The sequence below is a fragment of the Brassica oleracea genome, chromosome C7 (genome assembly GCF_000695525.1).
Source record: "Brassica oleracea var. oleracea cultivar TO1000 chromosome C7, BOL, whole genome shotgun sequence".
NCBI lineage: Eukaryota > Viridiplantae > Streptophyta > Magnoliopsida > Brassicales > Brassicaceae > Brassica > Brassica oleracea.
Window position 1 is genome coordinate 44,522,130 of NC_027754.1, and position 21,850 is coordinate 44,543,979.

Consider the following 21,850-nt stretch of genomic DNA (forward strand, 5'->3'; position numbering starts at 1 on the left):
AACTACTAGGAAGAAGGAAGGAAGTTTCCGCGGCCTCGACGACCCCTTTTACTTTTTCCTCTTACCGTTTTCCATTCCATATCTTGAAACTTTTGAAGTGGTTTTATTGGTCTTCCACCTCGTGACATGTTGAGGTTTGCCGTAGCATCACTCATATACCCTCTTTCATCATCTTGCTCATTACAAGCAATTTGAATGACAGAAGGGCTGTCATGTACCGAAGAGTATGGAGGGACCAATGAATTGTCCGCTGAAACACCGCTGGCCTCAAGGACAATAACCGGGGATGGAATTTCTTCCATAATAGGAGCTTTAGTTGGAGCAGATTGAGTGTCTGCTAATGGTGATGAAGTGGAAAGAGAGTTGGAGCCATTGGCTATATGTGCCTTGGAGCAAGTGAGGTTGTTTACTGGAGAAGAGAGATTTTTCAGCTCAACACTCAATGGTTGTAAATGTCCCAAACTCAGATCCAAAGTCACTTCAGTAAGTTCTTCTCGTCCTTCTTCAGCTGAGACCAAACCCGACTCCAGATTCTCAGCTTGCAACACCAATTGATCGGATGGACCATTAGACTGAGCTAGTGCCTTTTCCATTTCTGGCTGAGTTTTTCCAGCGGAAGAATCCTCATGCGTGGAACTTTTTTCCACATTCAATTGAACAGCTGGGAGTAGACATCTTTTCTCCTTGTGTCCCAAATGTCCACATCTGCCACAAACACTTGGAATCCATGTATATTCAACATCCACCAGACAAAAGTATAACTTCGTCACTTCATTCAAGTCAGTGACTTCTGAAATGGGGTTTATCGCGATCGGTTGATTCTATCGATTCCTTAAAACGTTGGTATGAAATAACCCAATAAATGCCTAAAGACTCACTAATTTAAAATAGCCCAACAAATAAATATCAGAGTAGAAAATATTCAAACTAGATTAAATTGGAAACGACTTTAACATTTCGTTCTCCATGACAAAGTACATCGGCCAATCCAGTTACCGTTTTGTTTGACCGTATAGTTTGATGGATATGTTGGCAGCAAAGAAAAAATCCAGTTCAAGAGGTATTAATTACATTATCTCTGTATCAGTTGATTTAAAGAGTCGCCGTAGTTCAATAGTGTGCTAAAGACTTAACTAACTTCTTAGGTCTCGTATTCTCCCCTTCTCTAAAATTCCATTGTACAGTTTGATAAAGGTTGTCGCATTTACACTTTGATATATTACAAGTAAATATGTAGTGAATTAGTGATGCATGTGATAAGAAATGCTTATGAGGGTGAGTAATGTTCAGGATTCTCCTTGTGTGACTATTGCACTGATGATTATAGTAGTTTTGTGAAATTGAATCAGAATGTTCCTTGTACGTCCATTATGATTATCATAGCTTTTAGAACGACAAGCAATGACAATTGTTCATTTGTTTGACTCTTGCACCAAGTTTACTACAGTTGCTAGTTTTCCTATAAAACAATATAGATCTAATTATCATCCTACCATAATCAAAATTGTTTTTGTTTGTTTGCTTGCTTGTTAATGCTTTAAGGTGACAAATCTTTGGCTGTTAAATTTTCTATTTTTTATTTGGAGGAAACAACTACTCAAAAATAAAAATAAAAATAAATTTTAAACAAAAACCAAAAAGAAAAGAAAACGCTATAATCATCCTTACGTCTAAATAGTGTCATTAGACTTCCACGAGTTTTATTCTTCCATGGCCATGAAAAGCACAAGCGGCATACTCCACGCTAAGTTTGGAAACAATGGAAATGTTATGATACCTCCGTACCAGCCGGCGAACAATATCACTGCAACATTAACAAGGATACCTATGACCAGCATTTGCTTCAGCTTTTTTAGTTGCTTGAGTCGGTTCACGTAGTATTCCATGTCGTAGTCGGAAAAAACATGCCCCCTCTCCTGCAATTTTGTTTCTTTAATATAAATTTTGTTTTTTTACCCCAGGTTAAAAACCAACTATCAACTAATTATTCCAAGAATGGGGACAACTAGATGATATACAATCAAAATTTATAACCAGGAGGATGATACTAACACAAACTAATAACAATCAATAGAATCAAAAACCTCAAATATAGCCTTAAGATAACTCACCCCAAGAATATCAAAACCTACGTTAAAACTTAGGAAACAAAGAAACTCATGGACTCTTCCCTACACCTAATTAAGATTCAATTTGATTAAAAAAAAAAAAAGAAGTTGTCGTAGCCTCTAATGATGGAGTCAAACAAAGAGAAAATATCAAACCTCATCCTCCTAGTAAGGGGAAATCCACTTACCATAATTAACCTCAAAGTCTCTCAGAAATCCCACAATATTAAGAGTCTCTCAGCTGAAAAACAACATATTTGAAAGAAAATAATCAGGAATAACTTCACAAATCTCATAAAAGAAATATTAAGCGAGACAACAAAATCACATAGTAATTTACAAGAAGATTAGGGTTTTGGAGGAAACTAGTTTCCCGGCTTATGATAAATAAAACTGTAGGGCTTTTCTGCGCGTGTAACTATATATAATGTGTATTACATATATATATATATATATATATATATATATATATATATATATCGGCTCTTTTTAATCCTTTCTGTGTTAGGATAATGATTATATTTAGTCAAATACATATAGAAACTAAAGAGGCTTTATACATACTAAACAACCCAACTAGAAAATAAAAAAAAATCCAATTTTATAAAGAAAAATATAAGAAAAAGAAGAGAATATAAGATTATATATAAGTTCGACCATGTTAACCTCTAAATTATCATTACTTGTCACCCACCATTACCAACACGACCTTTATCTCATCAACATTACTCGTGATCGTGAAAGTGACAATGTTATGCTACGCAGAGAGCCGTGTTCATTTTGTAAAGTAAGAACAATGTTGTCTATATATGCTCGTTTCATCCCTTCTCGAAGCTAGACAATTTCAACTATATAATTATTATTACGATAGTTTGACTGATACTTATATTTCTATATATGTTTAGTTCTTTACTCTAGTTCTTTGGGTATATGATGTGGAGAAAAGTTAAGAAATATCGTCTAATTAATATGTTACACATTCATGAAATAATATAATAATATATCAATCTTTTACAAAAAACAGCAATGAGTTTATACATTAAATCACCAAAGAATGCAACAAATCAAGAATCGTAGGTATGGAAAAGGAGACATATATAGTGAGAGATATGCATACGTTGATAATTAATTTAACATAAATTCCTCAAGGGTAAAATTATCCGGAAACCCAAAGTCGAAGAAACTGCTGGAGTTGGCTTCTGCTTCAATGCTATTTTGTTGTGGCGTTGACATGAGTGACTCTAAGTCAAAACTCTCTGACAAAGGTGGTAATACATCTTCATGACTGACCTCAAGTCTTGCTTTCATGAAAGGATCGAAAGATGAAGTTTCGTTGTTTGATACTGGAGTTGTACACTCGGCTTGTAGCTGAGAGTCTTGAGACGACACCGTTGTGATTGGAGTTTGAATATTTTGGTCTAGGTTCGGTGCGTAAATTGGATTAAAGTCTTGGAGAGGTTGTTGAGGGGGCAAGAGAAGAGAGGCCAACCTCAATACATCAGGATGAAGCAGAGACGATGCATGTGTTGCTACTGATGAAAAGTTTGGTTGATTGATAAGTGCCGCTAAAAGTGAGGAAATATCAAGAAGATCAAGGCGTGGGGAGTGAGTAACAGGGTCGATGCCACTCCTTACAAGTCGCTTACGGATGTGAGTATTCCAATGGTTTTTTATTTCATTATCGGTTCTTCCTGGTAGACGAGCTGCTATTGCGGACCACCTATAATCCATGAATTCAATTAGTGATGCATGATTAAAATATAGTTTATGTTATATTAAATTATGGGTCAATGCGTATGAATAATAATAGTTTAGTAGAGTTGATGGTCTAACTGTTGAAATGTACTGTCCGCATGCATATGCATACGTACACCCTCGCCTTTTTCATTAATTAATATACCAAATTTGTAGCTAATGGATCTCAAACAACTTATGGTGTAAATGAGGCTTACTTGTTTCCCATAACACTGTGTAGCTGAATGATAGTTTCTTCTTCCTCGAAAGAAAATCTTCCTCTCTTGATGTCTGGTCTTAGATAATTGGTCCAACGAAGACGACAGCTTTTTCCACACCTTTGGAGTCCTTTAAGTTGTACAATACGACTTATAAGTTTGATTCAATTATCGACTGAACATAATCTATTAGGACAAAACTATATATATTAATAAATCATATAATAGGTTCATATATACTTACCAGCATTTTTAGGGAGGGTACGCCAATTGCCCGGACCATGAAATCGAATATAATCGATGAGTTTCTGATCCTCCTCAGACGTCCATGGTCCCTTCTTCACTCCATTCTTATCACAACAAGGTGATCTTCCCATCTTTATTTCGTAATTTCGAAAAATATATATAGACAGATCGTAAGAGTCTAGTAACAGTTTGGTTCTCTTGCAAAAGGATCGAAAAACCAAAAGGAGTTTCTTAAATTTGAAAAAGAGGACTTGGGTTTTATAAATATCAATGCGCAGGGTGCACTCATACCTTCTCCATTTCATTCGTTTATATAGGGATGTGAATGCAAATCACTTAATTAACCTGGATGAGCCAAGGTCAATTCCACTTGGCATAGGCCTGATGTGCCAAGTGCCTTTGAGCCACAATATTATATTCAAAAGTAAATAAGACCGCATATATTATCCCCTATTGTTTTCAATAACTTTATATTCTAGAAGCGTTCCACGTGATAGTATATGCTGTATATTTTTTTGTCAATATTGCACTGCATTTTATATAATTTTTCATGTAACTTGGATTCTGTCATGTATATTTTTGTTCAAAGGTTTTTCAATGGATTCTGTCATAATTTATGGATGTACTTTTGGAGTGCATATAATGTACTCCTGTTCATAGAAAAAGTAATTGGACTAAGAGATTAAAATAGACCTTGTGGGAGTAACTATTCGTCTGTGAGTAATTTGGTTCACCTTAATCCTTGGTGAAAGTTAGAGTTAAGAACATTGTTGACTTTGCATGTTAATATATTGTTCAGTTGACTTTACATGCATGTTTGGTTAAAGAAACTAAAAAGTATGAGAATATATGTTACATTGAATTTTGAAACCAAAAAGCGTATAGTTTCAATGGGTGAGAGAGTGAGGACGGTAAAGTAGTTGGGTAATCTTATCAAATACGCACAAATCTTTTTCAAATAACGTGTTAATGTCATGTGCCTTGTGCTATCAAAATTGATCATAACGAGAAGGCGAATTACAAATTAACTTTTTACTTCATGCAACTCCAAGTAAAATACTAACATAGATTGCTTGTGAAAGGGTCTCTCCGAACAAGCCATCCACGTTGACAATATTAAAAAAAAATTTGAAATGCACATCAATTGAAGCTTTTTGTTTGTTAAATTGTAGGTGGGAAGCTGTGCAACCAACTTTGAATTACATATCCCCTTAACCGGTTAACCCAAGAACCACAGATTCTCCGAAGTTCACACCGAAGCTATTGTTTTATATAATATGCTCTCTCTCTCCTAACTAACGATGTGTAGGTACATGAATAATGTGACACGTGGAAAGAGTCGAGTTGTGGAGTTATCGTTTCACTTCTTTAGGTTAGGTTTCTGGATTGGTCAGCGTTATAGAGATACGATGCTGATGTCAAGTCAAAGATTGTACCAAGTCATCGCAATGGGAGCTTCTCGAAAAAGGCCTATGTGCTACTTAATGGGCCACTAATCAGCTTAATCCTCATATTGTAATGGGTTTCATCATATGTTTAAATGAGCCCATGGTAAACGTTTTGCGACAAGTCTATTGCAATTTGTAGTGTCCGAGTTTGTGGTTCTTTTTCATTCTCTGCATTGGTTTATATATAGAACCGGTTGAGAAAAATATGTTATCACTAAGATATTTTTGAACAAAATATAAAGTTTCATTAAGCTGGCGTTGCCATGATTATACTATGAACTTTTAGGCCTGGCCGGCTGTTAGATTTAGGAGATTATAAACAGTTTATTAAAAATTTCAACTAAAATTCTTTTTTACAAATTTGGAGATTTTTTTACCTATATTAATGTAATTCTTTTCAAAAAATTTAAAGGGCTATTGTTCGTTCAGCTTCACACATAACCAACCATGTTTTTAGCTATCAAATCGATAGTATACTTCTCCACAAAAACGTGCTCGCAAGCATTCATTGGAGGACATATATATACAGTACAAGATTTATGAAAGATTAAAATTATAAAATCTAACAATAACAAATAAATAAATACTAAATATTACTGCATAAAAATGAAAATAAAGAAAGTAGCATGATATATAATTCTCACCTTTTAGTAAAAAATATAAATTCTTACCATTCGTATTTATTATAAGTTAATATTTAAAAAGATAAGAAACATATAAAGACAATGGATTCCATGTCAATGCTAACTAGATATGCATGCCAATTATGGCGTATGCAGTGCACAAAGGTCACTAATGAAAAATAAATACAATAAACAATGTGCCTTTTAATTTAAAACCGCGTCCTAGTTACCTTATTAACCAAATTAAACTAAAACAGAAAAATAATAAAAGGAAACCCTTTTTCAATAAAAGGAAATCTTGATAGAGATATCTTCGGGATCTTCAATACTTAAATATTAATCTTCCGAGATTCTTTCATATCCCTCCAGACACAAAAATATTATATTATACACTTTTTCTTTCAACACCCTCAGAAAATCTAATGGTATGATCCCACACTTTTCAATTGTCTTTTTCATGATTAGCGTTGTCGATTTTTAAAATATCGAATGTGTTCATCAGTCACAGGCGAGCATTGAAAAATATGAGGCATTATCAGATTTTTTCAAGAAATTTTACATTCCATCGTACGTTCTCTCGCCTGAAGCCGAGGCTGTGGCGGTGCCAAGTACTCCACCTGAGAGCCCGATTCTCGTATTTATCAACTCCAAAAGTGGTGGTCAACTCGGTGGAGAACTCATTCTTACCTACCGTTCTCTTCTCAACGACAAGCAGGTCTAAACCATACACTATTAATTTACTCAATTGTATAAAAACTAGGTTCATTATTCGTTGATTTAGAAAAAAATCATAAAACTTTGGTTTCTCAAATACGCTAGTAATCGAGAAAATGTGATGAATTTGTATTGATTCTCCATTGAGAGTATGGAATCCTATATTTTATTAGTACATAGTCATATTATAATATATGATGAAAAAAATAAAAAATAATATATGATTTTTTAATTAGGATATACTATTATATTTTGATCATAACAAGTTTGTTGTTCAGGTTTTCGATCTTAACGTAGAGACTCCGGATAAGGTGCTACAGAGGATCTATCTTAACCTAGAGAGGCTAAAGCACGATGCTCTGGCTTGCAAGATTAAGGAAAAGTTGAAAATAATTGTGTGTTAATTCTTAAACCATCTTTATGGAGTAATCAGTCGTAATTAATAAAGTCGTGAGGTTGAGTTGTGTGTTTAATCAGGTTGCAGGGGGGGATGGCACAGCTAGTTGGCTCCTTGGAGTTGTTTGTGATCTTGAGTTATCCAATCCACCTCCAATTGCTACTATCCCCTTGGGTACAGGAAATAACCTTCCATTTGCATTTGGATGGGTATGTTACATATACATTAACATGATGATATCATACAGTATGTATATGTTCTTGTCTTACTATGATCCCATCTGCTCATCTTCAGGGTAAGAAAAATCCTGGAACAGATACGTCTTCTGCGGAGTCATTTTTGGCTCAAGTGATTAAGGCCAAAGAGATGAAGATAGACAAGTACATACTTTACATATCATTCTTCTCCAGTTATTAATTCTTTTTTTTTCATTTTGGGTTGACATGTATGCGTTTTATATCTCAATTAAGTTGGCACGTACTTATGCGGATGAAGTCTCCCAGAAAAGGCTCTGGTGATTCTATCGAGCTACCACCTTCTCTACATGCATTTCGTCGTGCTTCTCCATCAGATCAAGCAAATATGGTAAGACACTCTTCTCTTGCGAACCATCTATTTCTTTTCCTATTATATGATCATTCAACAAATTGTTTTGTTTTATTTTTACAGGAAGGTTACCACACATTTCGTGGGGGATTCTGGAATTACTTTAGCTTGGGTAAGAATTTTTCTCATTGTCATCTGAAATTCACTTATCTGTTTTCTCTACAAAAGTGACTTGCAGCATATGTTTCCTTGACTTGTTAGCGTCATTAATCAATTTTATTGCAGGGATGGATGCTCAAACATCTTATGAGTTTCATTCTCAGAGAAAATTACATCCTGAAAATTTTAAAAATCAGCTAGTCAATCAGGTTTACATACTTTTCTCTAGAAGCTTTTAGTGGAACAATCTCTTCATATTTCTTGTGATAACATCTTGTAGTGTAAATTATACTTAGGTACATGACAAGTAAATATTTCAATTGATTTCATGACGTTACAGAGCAGATATTTAAAGCTTGCTTGCAAACAAGGGTGGTTTTGTGCCTCTCTTCTTCACCCTTTTTCACAGTGAGTAAATTTATGTGTTTTAATTTTTTACTCTCTTTATATGAGTTTTTGTTTTCCTATTTGGCTTTGTCTCCAAAAACCTTGCAAATTTGGAAACTCTAATATTCTATGGCGTTGCTGCAGTAACATAGCTCAGCTAGCACAAGTTAAGATTTGTGACAAAAGTGGCCAGTGGAACGACCTTCACATTCCCCAAAGGTAACTCTAATCAAATTATATACAGTACTGATTATATATATTCACGCCATGAAAAAGGTTATAAGAGGCTTTTCTACAAGCATATGAATCCACATGTTAGATTGAGCTGAGATTTTAGTCTTCTTTGTGATGTACCTCTTTTGCTGATCCATACCCAAAATAGACTACATTGTCCAAGTTATACTGAAGTAACTTAACATTTACCTTTGTTCTGGCAGCATCAGGTCCATCGTATGTTTGAATCTTCCTAGCTTTTCTGGAGGACTAAATCCTTGGGGAGCACCAAATCCCAAGAAACAATATGATGTAGGTTTTAACATTCTCTTCATATTGCTTCAATAACCCTAATACAAATAATGGTTTTTTTGTGATGTCTCAACAGAGAAGCCTGACTCTACCATTCGTAGATGATGGACTCATCGAAATCGTTGGTTTTAGAAATGCTTGGCATGGTCTTGTTCTCCTCGCTCCAAAGGGTCATGGAACAAGACTTGCTCAGGTAAATATTAAGTGACAGAAATCAAACAAACTGTGAATGAAGCGCATATTTTAACTCGTGTGTGTATATATAGGCAAATCGGATTAGGTTTGAATTTAAGAAAGGTGCAGCCAAGCATGCATACATGAGAATGGATGGAGAGCCTTGGAAACAACCACTGCCTCTTGATGATGAAACTGTCATATTAGAGATTTCACATCATGGTCAGGTGAACATGCTTACAACTGAAAATTGCATGTCCAAAAGCATGTATGAGTCTTCACCCAAAGTCCGGTTTAGCGATGATGGAACTGAAGATGAACCATTAGTGGCTAATTGTGAGGAGTTTAGAAAGTTTGGTGCAGCTGATACATTTAAGATTCCCAGTGATGCTTTTCTTCCTATTTCAGGAGGATAAATGATTTTTAAAAATTCAAAAATATAAAATTTAAAGTTGTTTATATTTTTTTTTATCAACTGATAATGATATAATTAAATTTTTTTAAAAACCAATAAAGTTTGTTGAACTATTATTTGTTTAAAATAATTAATATATTAATCAAACTTAAATTTGTTAAAGAGAAAACTGAAAAAAGCTATTAAATTTGAAAGAGAATATCTATTATTTTAGTAATCATTTATGTCAGATTATTCGTCCATTTTTATGCCACATCTGACATCTATGTTTCCAACCAATGTAAATTAATGAAACCACGTTCCCATACAATGATCTTGATTCTTGAACAAGAGGCAGAAGTCAATATAAATTCTGGATACAATGTGAGGATGCTAACTTGTTCAAATGCAGAAAAATAAACTTGTTCAATGCCATGAAACAACTCGATTAAACAACTAGGACATCTGTATATGAAGCAAAATCAGCAACACACAAAACTGTCTCCATCCAAATACCAATGAGTGAAACCCTAAACTATAACCTAAAATGTGAGACTTTATGACCTTATTTAAAAAAAAAAAAAATTCTCATGGACAAGAAGCAGAGGAAGAAGATGAGCATTGTGGAAAGTGAGAACTGTCCAAACCATCCCAAAGAGGACTCTCAGGACCCCCATCCCAATGTAACCGCATTGAGCCACGCCTCAGCCATCCCATCCTCTACACCACCATCACTCACGGCTACTTCATTGCTTCCCAAGTTAACCTTGTTTGCCTGCAGCGTCTCGGGTTGTTTCTGATCCAACGAGCTTGACGCATCAGTTTCATCATGCAGCTCAACTTCCTTATTCACAAAATGCTCTGGAAAATTAAGTGTGGCATTATGACTCCTCAGTATAAAAGCTTGATAGGCCATGGCAGCTTCTTCAGCTGTATCAAAGGTACCAAGCCAGAGACGTGCTCTCTGCTCCGTGGCTTGCGTATCTCGGCGACCCATTTTCCCATTGACGTTGCCTTACTCCTCTGGTTGCGCTGTACGGCTGAACACTTTCTTGGTTCATTCTTGGGCTTAGATTCAACGTGTCGCTCCAATACTTGGCCATATACTGCTGCTTCGGCTGTTGAGGACTAATCGAGATCATTTGATTCTGGCCTTGCTATCCGAAGTGCTGCTGTTGTTGATGTTGAATGGTTGGATCGAGAGTAAAAGGGAAACCCACCAATGGATCAGAAGATGAAGAAGAGGAGAATGGTAAATAGGGTTTAGGTCGATAGATCTTGAGGACGTCGTGGAAGAAGCTTCTCCAAAAGAAGGATCCATAGTTTTACCTTTGGTGATACAAAGATTGAGCTCCTCGTCAAAGTCCATCTTTGTGTTTTTCCTTTCCGTTACCATAATTACAAAAATGAGTTTTTCCTTAAAATCATATTTTCTCGCAAGTGGAGTTTTCACTGAAATCACAAAAATGAATTTTTTTGCCACACGCAAAACAAAATTTCCTCTAAAACCCTAAAAATAGGTTTTCTCATCAAAAATTCAAAGACAGGCTTTCTCGTTAAAAACGTAAAAACAAATTTTCTTACCGAAACAAGCTTTCTCGCCAAAACCATAAAGTTAGATTTTCTTTCCAAAACTGTAAAAAAATCAAATTTCCCTCCAAAACCAAAAAATTAAGGGGGATGTATTCAATTTAACATTTGATGTGATTTGATTTTTAATGGAATTTTAGATGATTTCAATAAGTTGCAGAGATTTAAGTGATTTTTGTTAAACTACTCTAGAATATCACCTAAAACTATGGGATTTGGGTTTTAATTTTTTTAACTAAGAAATCCTACCCAAACACCCTAAAATCACCTAAAAACTTTAAAACTCCACAACTTAAAATATTTTCAATAACAGTGGATTTCAGAATACTTTAAGAAATGTCAAATTCAATTACAAAAACGTTCTGCCACCATAATGACAAATTTTAATTTATGACAAGAAACATCTTAACCAAGAACCATTTACTTTTTATTTGGATTTGACGAAATGTGATAAATAAAATCTCATAAACAGATTTCATTTTTTAATTATAAATTTTCTCTATTTATTCATAAATATTTAATAATTTTAGTTACATTATGTATGGTCAAATAAAATTTTATTTTATACATGATTTAGTTGTTTATAATCAAAATGCAAGTTTTAATTATATTTTAAGAAGTTATATGAACCGTCAGGAGTCAACAGATCAATCATTGACCTGCTTCACTAGGTTTGTTAGAATTGTTGTTTTTTTTTTTTTTTGTTGTTGATGCTAATATTTAGTTGTTACAGTTCCTTAAGACTTCCTATATAAAGAACCTTCATCATTGTTTCTTCGTTCTCTCCGCTCTCTCTTTTTTCACTCGGAAAAGAAAAACAAGTGTCAAGTTAACAAATTCTACCGGAATCCACATCCACAACAAGTTTCTCCGTCGTCCTTGGAATCGAGACTCACGAACAACTTTCTTCTTTGGGTCCTTATTCTTTTGATAATTTACATTTACACACAAAACTTTAGAATATGCAGAACCATCTTTTTGAATTTATCCCAAACTTTCGATGGAGCATTCCAAACCTAATCATAATTGTACAAAGGCCGCTCGTCTTTGTATTGCTTTCACCAAATTTCATAAGTTGCAGAAATAATCTTGTGACTTCACCCCAATCTTTCAATTGTGCAATTTTGAACCCTGTTATATGAAATTACACATGTAAATGCAATATATACACCCAATATGCAATCTATATTATCTAGCGGTTGTGTTGAGGAGGAGTTTATAAAGTTTGATGCAGCTGATACATTTAAGATTCCTAATGATGTTTGATATCTTTTTGTTTTGAGTCAATTTGGCCAAAATCCTAAAAGAAGTTAGTAATTAGCAAACTACCTATAGCAAAAATATTGGGGTCTTTGAATTGCAACTAGGAGAATGTAAATGACCAGACAGTCCTCCTGTCGATTAGATAATGAATTAGACTAGGATGTACGTAGATTAGAAACAAAAAAAATCCTTATTTGAGGGGGAATAATAATCATTAAACTGGGTGTTTCAAAAAAAAAAAAATCATTAAACTGGAATTTATCTCCCTCCCTAGTTACGTGAGGTGAGGCTCCCCCTCAATTTTTTTCAAAAAATAATAATAACCCCTCACAAATATCTTCTTCACCACGATGAGGTATGTTTTCAAGTCAATGGCATGTTTTCCTCAACTCAGTTCCAATGCATGATTCATGAGACCAATATCTGTATTTTGAACTAAGTAGATAAGTATCATCTCAATATATAAACAAGATGTATTGAGTTAGCCGGATAGTTATTAATATAGCAGCTAATATTACATTTAGCTAATAAATTATTTGTTACAGGCTATTAAAAGTGTTAGTAATCTAACGTTAAATTTGGCAGATGTTACATAATGTGGTTTGATATCATGTTTTATAAATTGTTCAACATTAAAAACGCTATTATATGTGCTTTATTATCTGTCATTAGTATGTGTTATGTCTTATGTGTATAAACTTCTAAAATAAAGTTATAATGGATAATTAAATAGTTACACATTCTTAGATATGTTAACCCTATAGCAATGAATCTCATAAAGTAATCTAAAATATCAATACAAAACAAAAAGTAAAATTTATGTTATTATATAAGTTGGCAGGTTACCAAAGAATCTTAAATATTAATTAAAATATGCATGTAAATGTATGTTAAAATTGTTATATGCTATAAATTATGGTAGTAGTCTAAAAATGAATTTTAAAGCTAATTAAAAGGGTTTACTAAAAATTATACATGGCTAAAATCTTTATTGTATCAAATTAAATTGTTGGAAACTTTCAATATTATATTTAGCACGTAAAGAGTATTCTTAACAAGTTAAACAGCTATAAAAATCACAAATTATAAAGTTTGGAACTCTCTGTTAATTGGTTCATAACTAGGTAGTAGATCGTTTTATCTATCAAATCACTTGATATTTATGCTGTAACATCTTCTCAAATCAAATGAAATCTGCGGTTTTTCAAAACAACATATAATTCTTCTTTACTCTACATTTACGTTCTTTTTCTATATCCATTTTTGAACATGAAATCTGAGGTTTTTACAAGCAAAATGAAAATGAATGATGATTACAAATTAGGAGAGAGTTCAGAAACACAGATACATAAGTTTGTGTTATCTTGATTTCTGTTATTCTCCATTATTTTGATTTGTATAACAGAATTTTGATAGTGATTCTTGTGGAAATAGGAGATAAGGAAAGAGTTCAGACAAAGAGAAATATGCCAACTATAAATTTTGAAAGTGTAGATAGATTTTTTTTAAAGATAGGAGAGATACATAAACACAATCTTTAGCCAGGGAAAAACATTTTCCTCGAGTCCTAAGCCCTAACAAATGGAGTTAAGTCAAAAACAAACTGATTACAAACCAACATAACTGAATTGAATCACTATCTAAAGCCCAACAATGGAAGATCATTCTAGTACCACCAAGCTTTACTCCATGCAACTTCGAGAGAGAGAGAGAGTAACCAAGTACCACAAATATAACAGACTCCTCCAATAGTGAATAAGCACAGTCAGTTTAAACCATGAACTTAAAGATTCTAAACACCCGGAATGGCTGAACAATTGCAGGAACATGAACCATGATCAATCATCCGGAAGAGGCAATATCAATAAGGAATGACTTGGCCAATAAGAAAGCCAATCTCTTGAGAAGAGACACGGAGCGAGCCGATCCAAAACCATGCCAATCTCATCTCGAGAAGCAAGACTTGAAAGGAAACGAAAATTGACTGAATCAAAAGAGACCAACAATGGAGAAAGGAAACTTGAACCCGGGAATAAAAATCCATTAGATGGATAGAACACAAAATCTGCAGAAGATGGAATCAATCAGAGGAGAGATTTCGGCCAGGAAGAAGGGGAAAAACAGAACCACCCCAAACTGCTGGCCAGATCTAAGATTAGATCTACACCGATGATCAAGATGATCCGGAGCCACATGCAGCAGATCCATCGAGAAGACAACAAGATTAAAAGAAAGCCTCCTCAAACAGATACATCTCTCAGACTGCTTGTATGTGTATTCACCTAATTTCCCTATAATCCTTGTGTAGAGTGCAATTACTCTTTTGTTTTCATAAGATAAATAAAAATTCGGAAACATAGATTTTAAAGTTGTTTATATATATTTTACTAATATAATTATTAATTTTTAAAAGACTAAATAAGTTTGTTGAACTTATATTTGTTTAAAATTGTTAATATCTTAATCAAATTTTATCTTGTCAACATTATTAAAATTATGCGTCCTTTTTATGCCAGTTATTTGTTTCCAACCAATGTAAACAATAATGAAACCAAGCTCCCACACAAAGATCTTGAATAAGAGGCAAAAAAATAAAAATTCCAGATACAATGTTGTAGATCATAAAATCTACACTAAGTATTTGATAGTGATCGGAAGTTTAATCTGGGGAAGAAAAGATGATGTAGGCAACAATATCTTTATAACACAACGATGTAATCCGATTCCAGTAGGCAAAGATGGATTTTATTGATGAATAAGATCTAATACAATAAGTGAAATAAGATCGAACGTTACTGCTCCGCGATCTTTGGACCTTTGAATCGATCTCTTCAAGCTCGTCGGAGTCGGGCTTCTTCATTGGTCGCGCGGCCCTAGTCACTTAGGCCCAGTTACCTAATTGACCAAAATTGGGTCCAACAAATGTGATGGTGCTAACTTGTTGAAGTGCAGAAAAATAAAATTGTTCGGTGCCATAAAACAAACTCGATGATCAAATAGAACATCTATTTATGTAGCAAAATCAGCAACACACACACATAAAAATGATAAACAATATACTAATGGAAATTTAGGGGGAATACAGTATGGTAGATATAAATAGAATGATGAAAGGAGTGGGAGATCACAAAAACTGTCTCCATCCAAATGCCAATGAGCGAAACCCTAATCTAAAACCTAAAACGTGACCCCTTTATGACCTTATTCAAAAGTAAGGTCTCATGGGACAAGAAGCAGAGGAAGTAGACGAGCATTGTGGAAAATGAGAACTGTCCAAATCATCCCAAAGAGGACTTTCAGGACCCCATCCCGCTGTAACAGCATTCAACCATGCCTCAGCCATCCCATCCTCTACACCACCATTAGTGACGGCTTCTTCCTTGCCCTCCAAGTTAACCTCGTTTAGCTGCGGCGCCTCGGATTGTTTCTGATCCAACGAGCTTGACGCATCAGTTTCATCATGCAACTCAACTTCCTTATTCACATAATGCTCTGGAAAATTAAGTGTGGCGTTGTGACCCCTCAATATAAAAGCTTGACGGTCGTATGCCATGGCAGCTTCTTCAGCTGTATCAAAGGTACCAAGCCAGAGACGCGCTCTGCTCCGTGGCTTACGTATCTCTGCGACCCATTTTCCCCACTGACGTTGTCTTACTCCTCTGTACAGCTTTGTTGCGCTGTACGGCTGAACACTTTCTTGGCTCAGATTCAATGTACCGCTCCAATACTGCTGCTGCGGCTGTTGAGGACTAAACGAGATCATTTGGTTCTGGCCTTGCATTGTCTGGTCGTGTTGTTGAACGTATCCGAAGTGCTGCTGTTGTTGATTTTGAATGGTCGGATCGAGAGCAAAAGGGAAATAGGGTTTAGGTCGATGATCAGTATCTCTCATCTTCTTGATAGATCTTGGGGACGAAGAAGCTTCCCCAAAATAAGGATCGGTATTCTTACCTTTGGTGATACAAAGATTGAGCTCCTCGTCAAAGTCCATCTCTGTGATCACACTTTTTTTGCCAAAACAGAGAGAACAAAAAGAAAACCTTGACGAGAAAGAGAATATTGTGTTTGCTTTTGTGTCTATTTACAAGAGAGGGATGACTCAATGGTCTTTATATATGAGAGTTAGTTATAAAATATCTCAGCTTTCGGTCTATCTCATCTTTTTGGTGTTACTAGAATGATTCCTTTGCTTTCACTCTAATTCATATATTTTTTTTTTTAAATTAGCATATAAAAAAAGAGAGACGTTGACACATAAAAACACAACACGGAGGATACAAAACCATTAACGTCCGTGCAACTATGTGGCAGTCTCTGTTTTTTGGACGGTGAATACATTCATTCATCTAAATGCGACAAGTCAGAAGCTCTAAATGATAAGATTAGTATAATCAATAATCAAGAGATTACAGGAGGTTAATGCAAATTGAAACGATGATGGTGGTTTTGGTAATGGTCGGCTAGTCGCGGCTAATTAAGGATAACATCCCCACAAGAATTACCAGTTTTATGTCTAACTTATTGATTCGACCCTATAAATTATTTATTTATTTATTTACTTGATTTGATTATATAGTATTCACTCCTCCGGGTCGGTGATTGGTCAAACCCAGCTTTCACTTTTTATGATTTTTTGTTCTTTTCTCCACCGCTGAAAGATACTCGCAAAACCGACCAAGTCCTTCTTCTTCTTCTTTTTGGTCTTAAACACCGACCAAGTTTGAAAAAATAGATTTTCACGTTTGTTACTTATTTCAACATGTTATCTTACGTGCATATATATATGCTTGATATGTTCATCAGAACTTATAGTTGCAGATGGTTTGAAATATAGAGAGAGATGTCATGTCGAAATCAAAATTATTTTTTGGAATCTATAGTTGTTATAGGAAGCTTTTAGTTGGGAATAATAAATTAATAAAAGGTGGAAGTGTAGTGGTAGAAAAATCGGAAACTTGAGGTAAACTTGTCTTTCTTTTACTTTCATCAAAAACACTTGTATTGCTTGTTGTAATAATATTTTACACTTTAGCTCTATAAGAAGCTTGGTAATTAGGCGATTCAATTAGTGCTAGTCTAGCCTTTAATCCCTATTAGCACGAATGCTGTCACAATTTGGACTTTGTATACAAGCAAAATCACGAGAACCGGCGTTTATACAAAACAGAAAAGCCATAAAACATTAGAAAAGAATAAAATGTATTATGCCCATAATCATACACACCCAAAACCAAATCTAAGATGAAAACATTTTGAAGAAAAAGTCAGTGCATGTTGTTTTCTAAGACTTCCAAATGTTGTTCAACGTTATTGATATCTCTAGCTACTCTTAAACACACAAAACTAAATAGATTGTTAACCAAGACTCAATCTAAAAACACTATGCTGTTATTAGAGATGATAAGGAGTAGTGGTGAAGTAGGTGAAGTCATGGTGGTGGACCCTTAGCTGCTTTAACCAAGAATCTGCTACGCTCAAAAGGGAAAGCAATCTATCATTGTCGCATAGTCTCCCTTGCGTTTTGTAAGTGGCCATCCCAAATGCACCAACACTTATCCTTTCCCTCTTCTCTTTCTCCACATCTGTTACAATGACACCAAAAATAACAAAAGGAGGACTATAGAAATGAATGTACTATATAAAATATACACATCCCCGAGAGGGTAGTGAAACTGCACCTTGGAAAGATGAAGAAAGTGTGTGGTAAGTGAGGAAGCAAGTAGACAAGTCCTTTATGCTTCGGTTCATGGGGATGTGATAGATTGGATACCTATAACACAACCAACATCATAACCATTTTTACTACGTTGATCTTAATTTTTTCTTTCTGTAACCACACAAAACAATAAGACATTTGCTAAAAGAAGGCGGACCAAGCAACAGCCATCCAACTTGCAGGAGACAGATCAACACTCCTCAATGACCACAAGCCTGCATGCCTTTCTCCCAACCCTTTGATCTGAAAGTAGACAGATATTTTATTCTAAAATGATAAACTATTACATGCCACTAGGAGTCGGAGATAGAGGAGAAGAGCAAACTTTATCCATGAGAGGGACCCGAGAGTAAGGAGTACATCTCTCGAAATACTGCAAGTAAGAGTAACCGAGACGATCGAGAGGTTCTTGATGATCCACTCCTTCCTCTGACGACGACCATCCTTCCCATCTCCATTCCTCGCTACACGTCTCGCTCCCTGAGTCCCCAGACTCAGTCTCATCCCTCAATAATCATCATGGCAGCAACATCTTAGATGTGTTTATGTTTCTGACAATGGACTAAATATATATTACCTTAGGGTAATAAGAGCAGAATGAGAAGTGAAAATCTGGATAGCAGAGAGGTAAGGAACGTAGTATTGGACCAATGTCTCGCCGGTTTCCGACAAGATGGGAACACCTGCACCGTATGCGCTCCACTCGTCGAAACAATCCCAAAAATCACTTAACCTGAAATAATCAACGCTCTCGCTCTCCGAAGGGTACCACAGACGATTCAGGTTCTTGATCTGTGTCTGCCAAACACACAACTTTTAGATCATGTAACTCAGAGAGTTAATTAAGGAAGAAGATGACGTTGAACGTAAAAGCGTGGAACCTTTGGGAGGGAAAGCGAAGGGACGACTGGTGTTGTGCAGCGAAGGAACCGGTCCAGGTTTGATTCGTTTTCATAACACATCATTTTCCAAGAAAACAAACAAAAAAAGAAACTCAACACAGAAAAAACAGAGAAAAGAGGTAAGAGAGAGTCTTGTGGTTTTCTCTTTCCCTGACGCGTTTCAAAGAGCTAAACTTTCGGACAAAAGTGTGTTTCTTTTTGTAATGATTTGCTTTATAGGACGAGCGTTTGAGACTTTCACGGCAATGTCAGAAAACAGAGAGATCCAGGGAAGACTCTGTTTTGATTGAAAGGTTATATATACTTTTGAAAAGAGAGTTGTGAAAATAGGTTATATATAAGTTTATGTAACCAAACTCTCTCAATGTGACTCATTCTTCTGAAGCAGGAGGATGCATTGGTAGATTTACCTGTCCCTCTCACAACTCTCCACCTTCTCCATTTTTTTTCATTTTTTTTTTTGGTTTCTCCGGATAAGACTGAGTTTGTTTTGGTAATTGCCTTGTTGTATAGTCCGTGAACAAGACCTAGAAAAAACAGAGCTTTTTATGCTTGAGATGACATCTTCCACAAGCCAAAAAGTCTCCTACGGTTACATCTTGAAAGAAAAGAAACGAGATCGATCACATTTTACTTGGAAACAAGAGAAGAATCTAGGTTAATCAATCAAATTATACTTTTGTTTTCATAATTCATATGGTGAAGAAATTATCATTTAACAAAAAGAAAGTACATGTGTGACAGGATCAGTCGGCTAATGTTGTTAATTTATTTACAGTACAAGTTTGACCTATTCAAATAGTACGACATGGGCATTATAAACATACGGAAAGACTTTGACTTTTGTTGGGTTTTTTTTCTAATTAAAATTGTACATCGCTACTCACGTAAATCATGTAATAAATAAACAAACTTATTATAAAAAAAAAGATTTGATCGGAGAATGAAACTATAGTCTATAGAAATGGTCAAAAATTGAAGGGTTGCATTATCTTTTTGTTTACCAACTTTGAAAGAAAAAAGAAGTTATCAAACTCTTTGGACGCCGTCGTCTCTCCCATTTAAATCTTCAGAATCACAACTTGCTTTTGAGAAGGAGAATAGATTCTACTGACTAGAAATCCCATCAAGTTATTTACACATTTCTCAAGATAATTCTTTTAAACTAAATTTTTTTTTTAGACTATGTGTTTTACATTTTTATGTATTTTTATTCATTATTTATAAATTGTAAACTTTAAGAAAATAAGTGTAGTTATTTAAATACTACTGATTTATGGAAAATAGTTAAACATAAAAAACGATACATCTATAGTCAAAAAAATTTAAATATATTTCTAGTATGTATAAACCAAAAAATACATCATTTAAAAACAAATAGAGTATTAATTAGGCATTTGTGGCGAATGGGGGTGACTGATCATGCACTTATGACTTACCTCAGCCAATGTAAAGATGTCACCAGACTTTGCAGGCTCTCTTTTTGGCAAATAAAGAACTTGTTAGTTTTCGTTTAATGTACACACAATTAGCTTGAACCATTTCATTCTATAAAGAAACCCCACACTATCTATTCCTCATTTCCTCCATAAACCAACAAACATTCAAGCTCCAACTTTATCCTCCGTTAACACAACAATGGCTTCTCCTCTGCAAACACTGATTGCCACAATGGCTATGCTAAGCCTGGTTATTGGATGTGCAGAGAAAGTAAGTGGAATGCGTTACATTCCCAACTTCTTCACTACCGGTGAGACAAAACACTCAGAGTTTCTTGTGAGCATTGCACCCCAACCATCTGGTCTCATCCCTAGATTAGGAAGATTCTTGCTGCCACCCCAGCCTAAAAGGCCATTCCATCCTTACAACGATCCAATTGCTGCTGCTCCAGCCTCTTCTTGTGGAATCCCTAGTAGTTTTGCCCCACACCCTGGATATGGAGCTTCCGGTCCAAGCTCTAGAGAAGATGAAGTTCCACCAGTGCCACAACCACTTGAACTCGTCAACAAATAAGCATTTGCTAGACGCACAAGGGTCGACAATCTTGGTATCGTCAGATTCCTTCTTCTGGTTTACACAACAAGTCTACTAGCCATTTCATCACTCATATCGCTGTTATCTCTCTCTCTCAATAAAGATATATATTATAAAAATAATGAGAATGTGTTTCCAAATAACATGTTAAGACTCCACACTGCTGTAAGAAACAATATGCAGACGAGGATAACAAACAAAGTTGATAGATACATAGACTACCTCAGATGAAGATCGATTCGAATTTCTCTTTATCTACTTCCCACACTCTATAGCAACCCATAAAGAACAAAGAATGTTCACCACATAAGTTAACCTATTTGTTTTTTTTGGAATATGAAAAAAGACAAGTCTTTACGTAGTCTGTGTTGGAATGAAAAACTTTATAAAGATGGAGAAATTATTTAAGTGTTTGAAGAGAAAGAACATTTGTGAAGAAGAAAGATTTTATAACTTAGAAGAAGATTTTTATTACTTGTTACAAACTTAGATACTTCTTGGTGATACAAAATGAGAAGAGAGTGGAGGTATTTATAGCCTCCAAAGTACAAAATATCTTACATATTTTAATCTTAAATCTAGAGAATTCTACTAAAATATCTAGATAATCTTATCTTAATTATCTAGATAATTCTACCAAAATATCTAGATTTTTTTATCTTATGGAGGTGG

General features: G+C 34.9%; 5 protein-coding genes, 1 long non-coding RNA gene and 1 pseudogene across 6 annotated transcripts; 2 read left to right on the forward strand and 5 right to left on the reverse strand.

The window, feature by feature from the left end:
- Positions 1-1,611: 1,611 nt before the first annotated feature.
- On the reverse strand, positions 1,612-2,515 carry LOC106305557. The gene is made up of 3 exons (XR_001263006.1): positions 2,449-2,515; positions 2,297-2,349; positions 1,612-1,916 (listed from the first exon to the last, which is right to left on the reverse strand). It is a non-coding gene; the product is annotated as an uncharacterized LOC106305557 (long non-coding RNA).
- A 718-nt stretch (positions 2,516-3,233) lies between these two features.
- On the reverse strand, positions 3,234-4,468 carry LOC106303410 (transcription repressor MYB6-like). The gene is made up of 3 exons (XM_013739687.1): positions 4,305-4,468; positions 4,061-4,190; positions 3,234-3,828 (listed from the first exon to the last, which is right to left on the reverse strand). Exons 1-3 carry the CDS (start codon positions 4,435-4,437, stop codon positions 3,234-3,236), a joined length of 858 nt encoding a protein of 285 aa, XP_013595141.1. The 5' UTR covers positions 4,438-4,468.
- A 2,287-nt stretch (positions 4,469-6,755) lies between these two features.
- LOC106303411 (diacylglycerol kinase 6) lies at positions 6,756-9,695 on the forward strand. The gene is made up of 13 exons (XM_013739688.1): positions 6,756-6,802; positions 6,880-7,092; positions 7,370-7,486; positions 7,569-7,697; positions 7,783-7,868; positions 7,959-8,073; positions 8,158-8,206; positions 8,320-8,402; positions 8,534-8,601; positions 8,725-8,799; positions 9,018-9,105; positions 9,182-9,298; positions 9,372-9,695. The coding sequence occupies exons 1-13, from the start codon at positions 6,800-6,802 to the stop codon at positions 9,693-9,695; spliced, it is 1,467 nt and encodes a 488-aa protein (XP_013595142.1). The 5' UTR covers positions 6,756-6,799.
- Positions 9,696-10,115: 420 nt separating this feature from the next.
- Positions 10,116-11,042, reverse strand: LOC106305274 (annotated as a pseudogene).
- Positions 11,043-15,508: 4,466 nt separating this feature from the next.
- On the reverse strand, positions 15,509-16,594 carry LOC106304753 (ethylene-responsive transcription factor ERF054-like). Its single transcript, XM_013741144.1, has one exon. The coding sequence runs from the start codon at positions 16,515-16,517 to the stop codon at positions 15,732-15,734; it is 786 nt and encodes a 261-aa protein (XP_013596598.1). The 5' UTR covers positions 16,518-16,594; the 3' UTR covers positions 15,509-15,731.
- A 1,062-nt stretch (positions 16,595-17,656) lies between these two features.
- Positions 17,657-19,416, reverse strand: LOC106304277. The gene is made up of 6 exons (XM_013740687.1): positions 19,124-19,416; positions 18,820-19,040; positions 18,568-18,748; positions 18,400-18,485; positions 18,205-18,296; positions 17,657-18,108 (listed from the first exon to the last, which is right to left on the reverse strand). Exons 1-6 carry the CDS (start codon positions 19,205-19,207, stop codon positions 17,918-17,920), a joined length of 855 nt encoding a protein of 284 aa, XP_013596141.1. The 5' UTR covers positions 19,208-19,416; the 3' UTR covers positions 17,657-17,917.
- A 1,293-nt stretch (positions 19,417-20,709) lies between these two features.
- Positions 20,710-21,298, forward strand: LOC106305383 (putative cell wall protein). The gene has a single exon (XM_013741762.1). The coding sequence runs from the start codon at positions 20,783-20,785 to the stop codon at positions 21,155-21,157; it is 375 nt and encodes a 124-aa protein (XP_013597216.1). The 5' UTR covers positions 20,710-20,782; the 3' UTR covers positions 21,158-21,298.
- Positions 21,299-21,850: the final 552 nt, after the last annotated feature.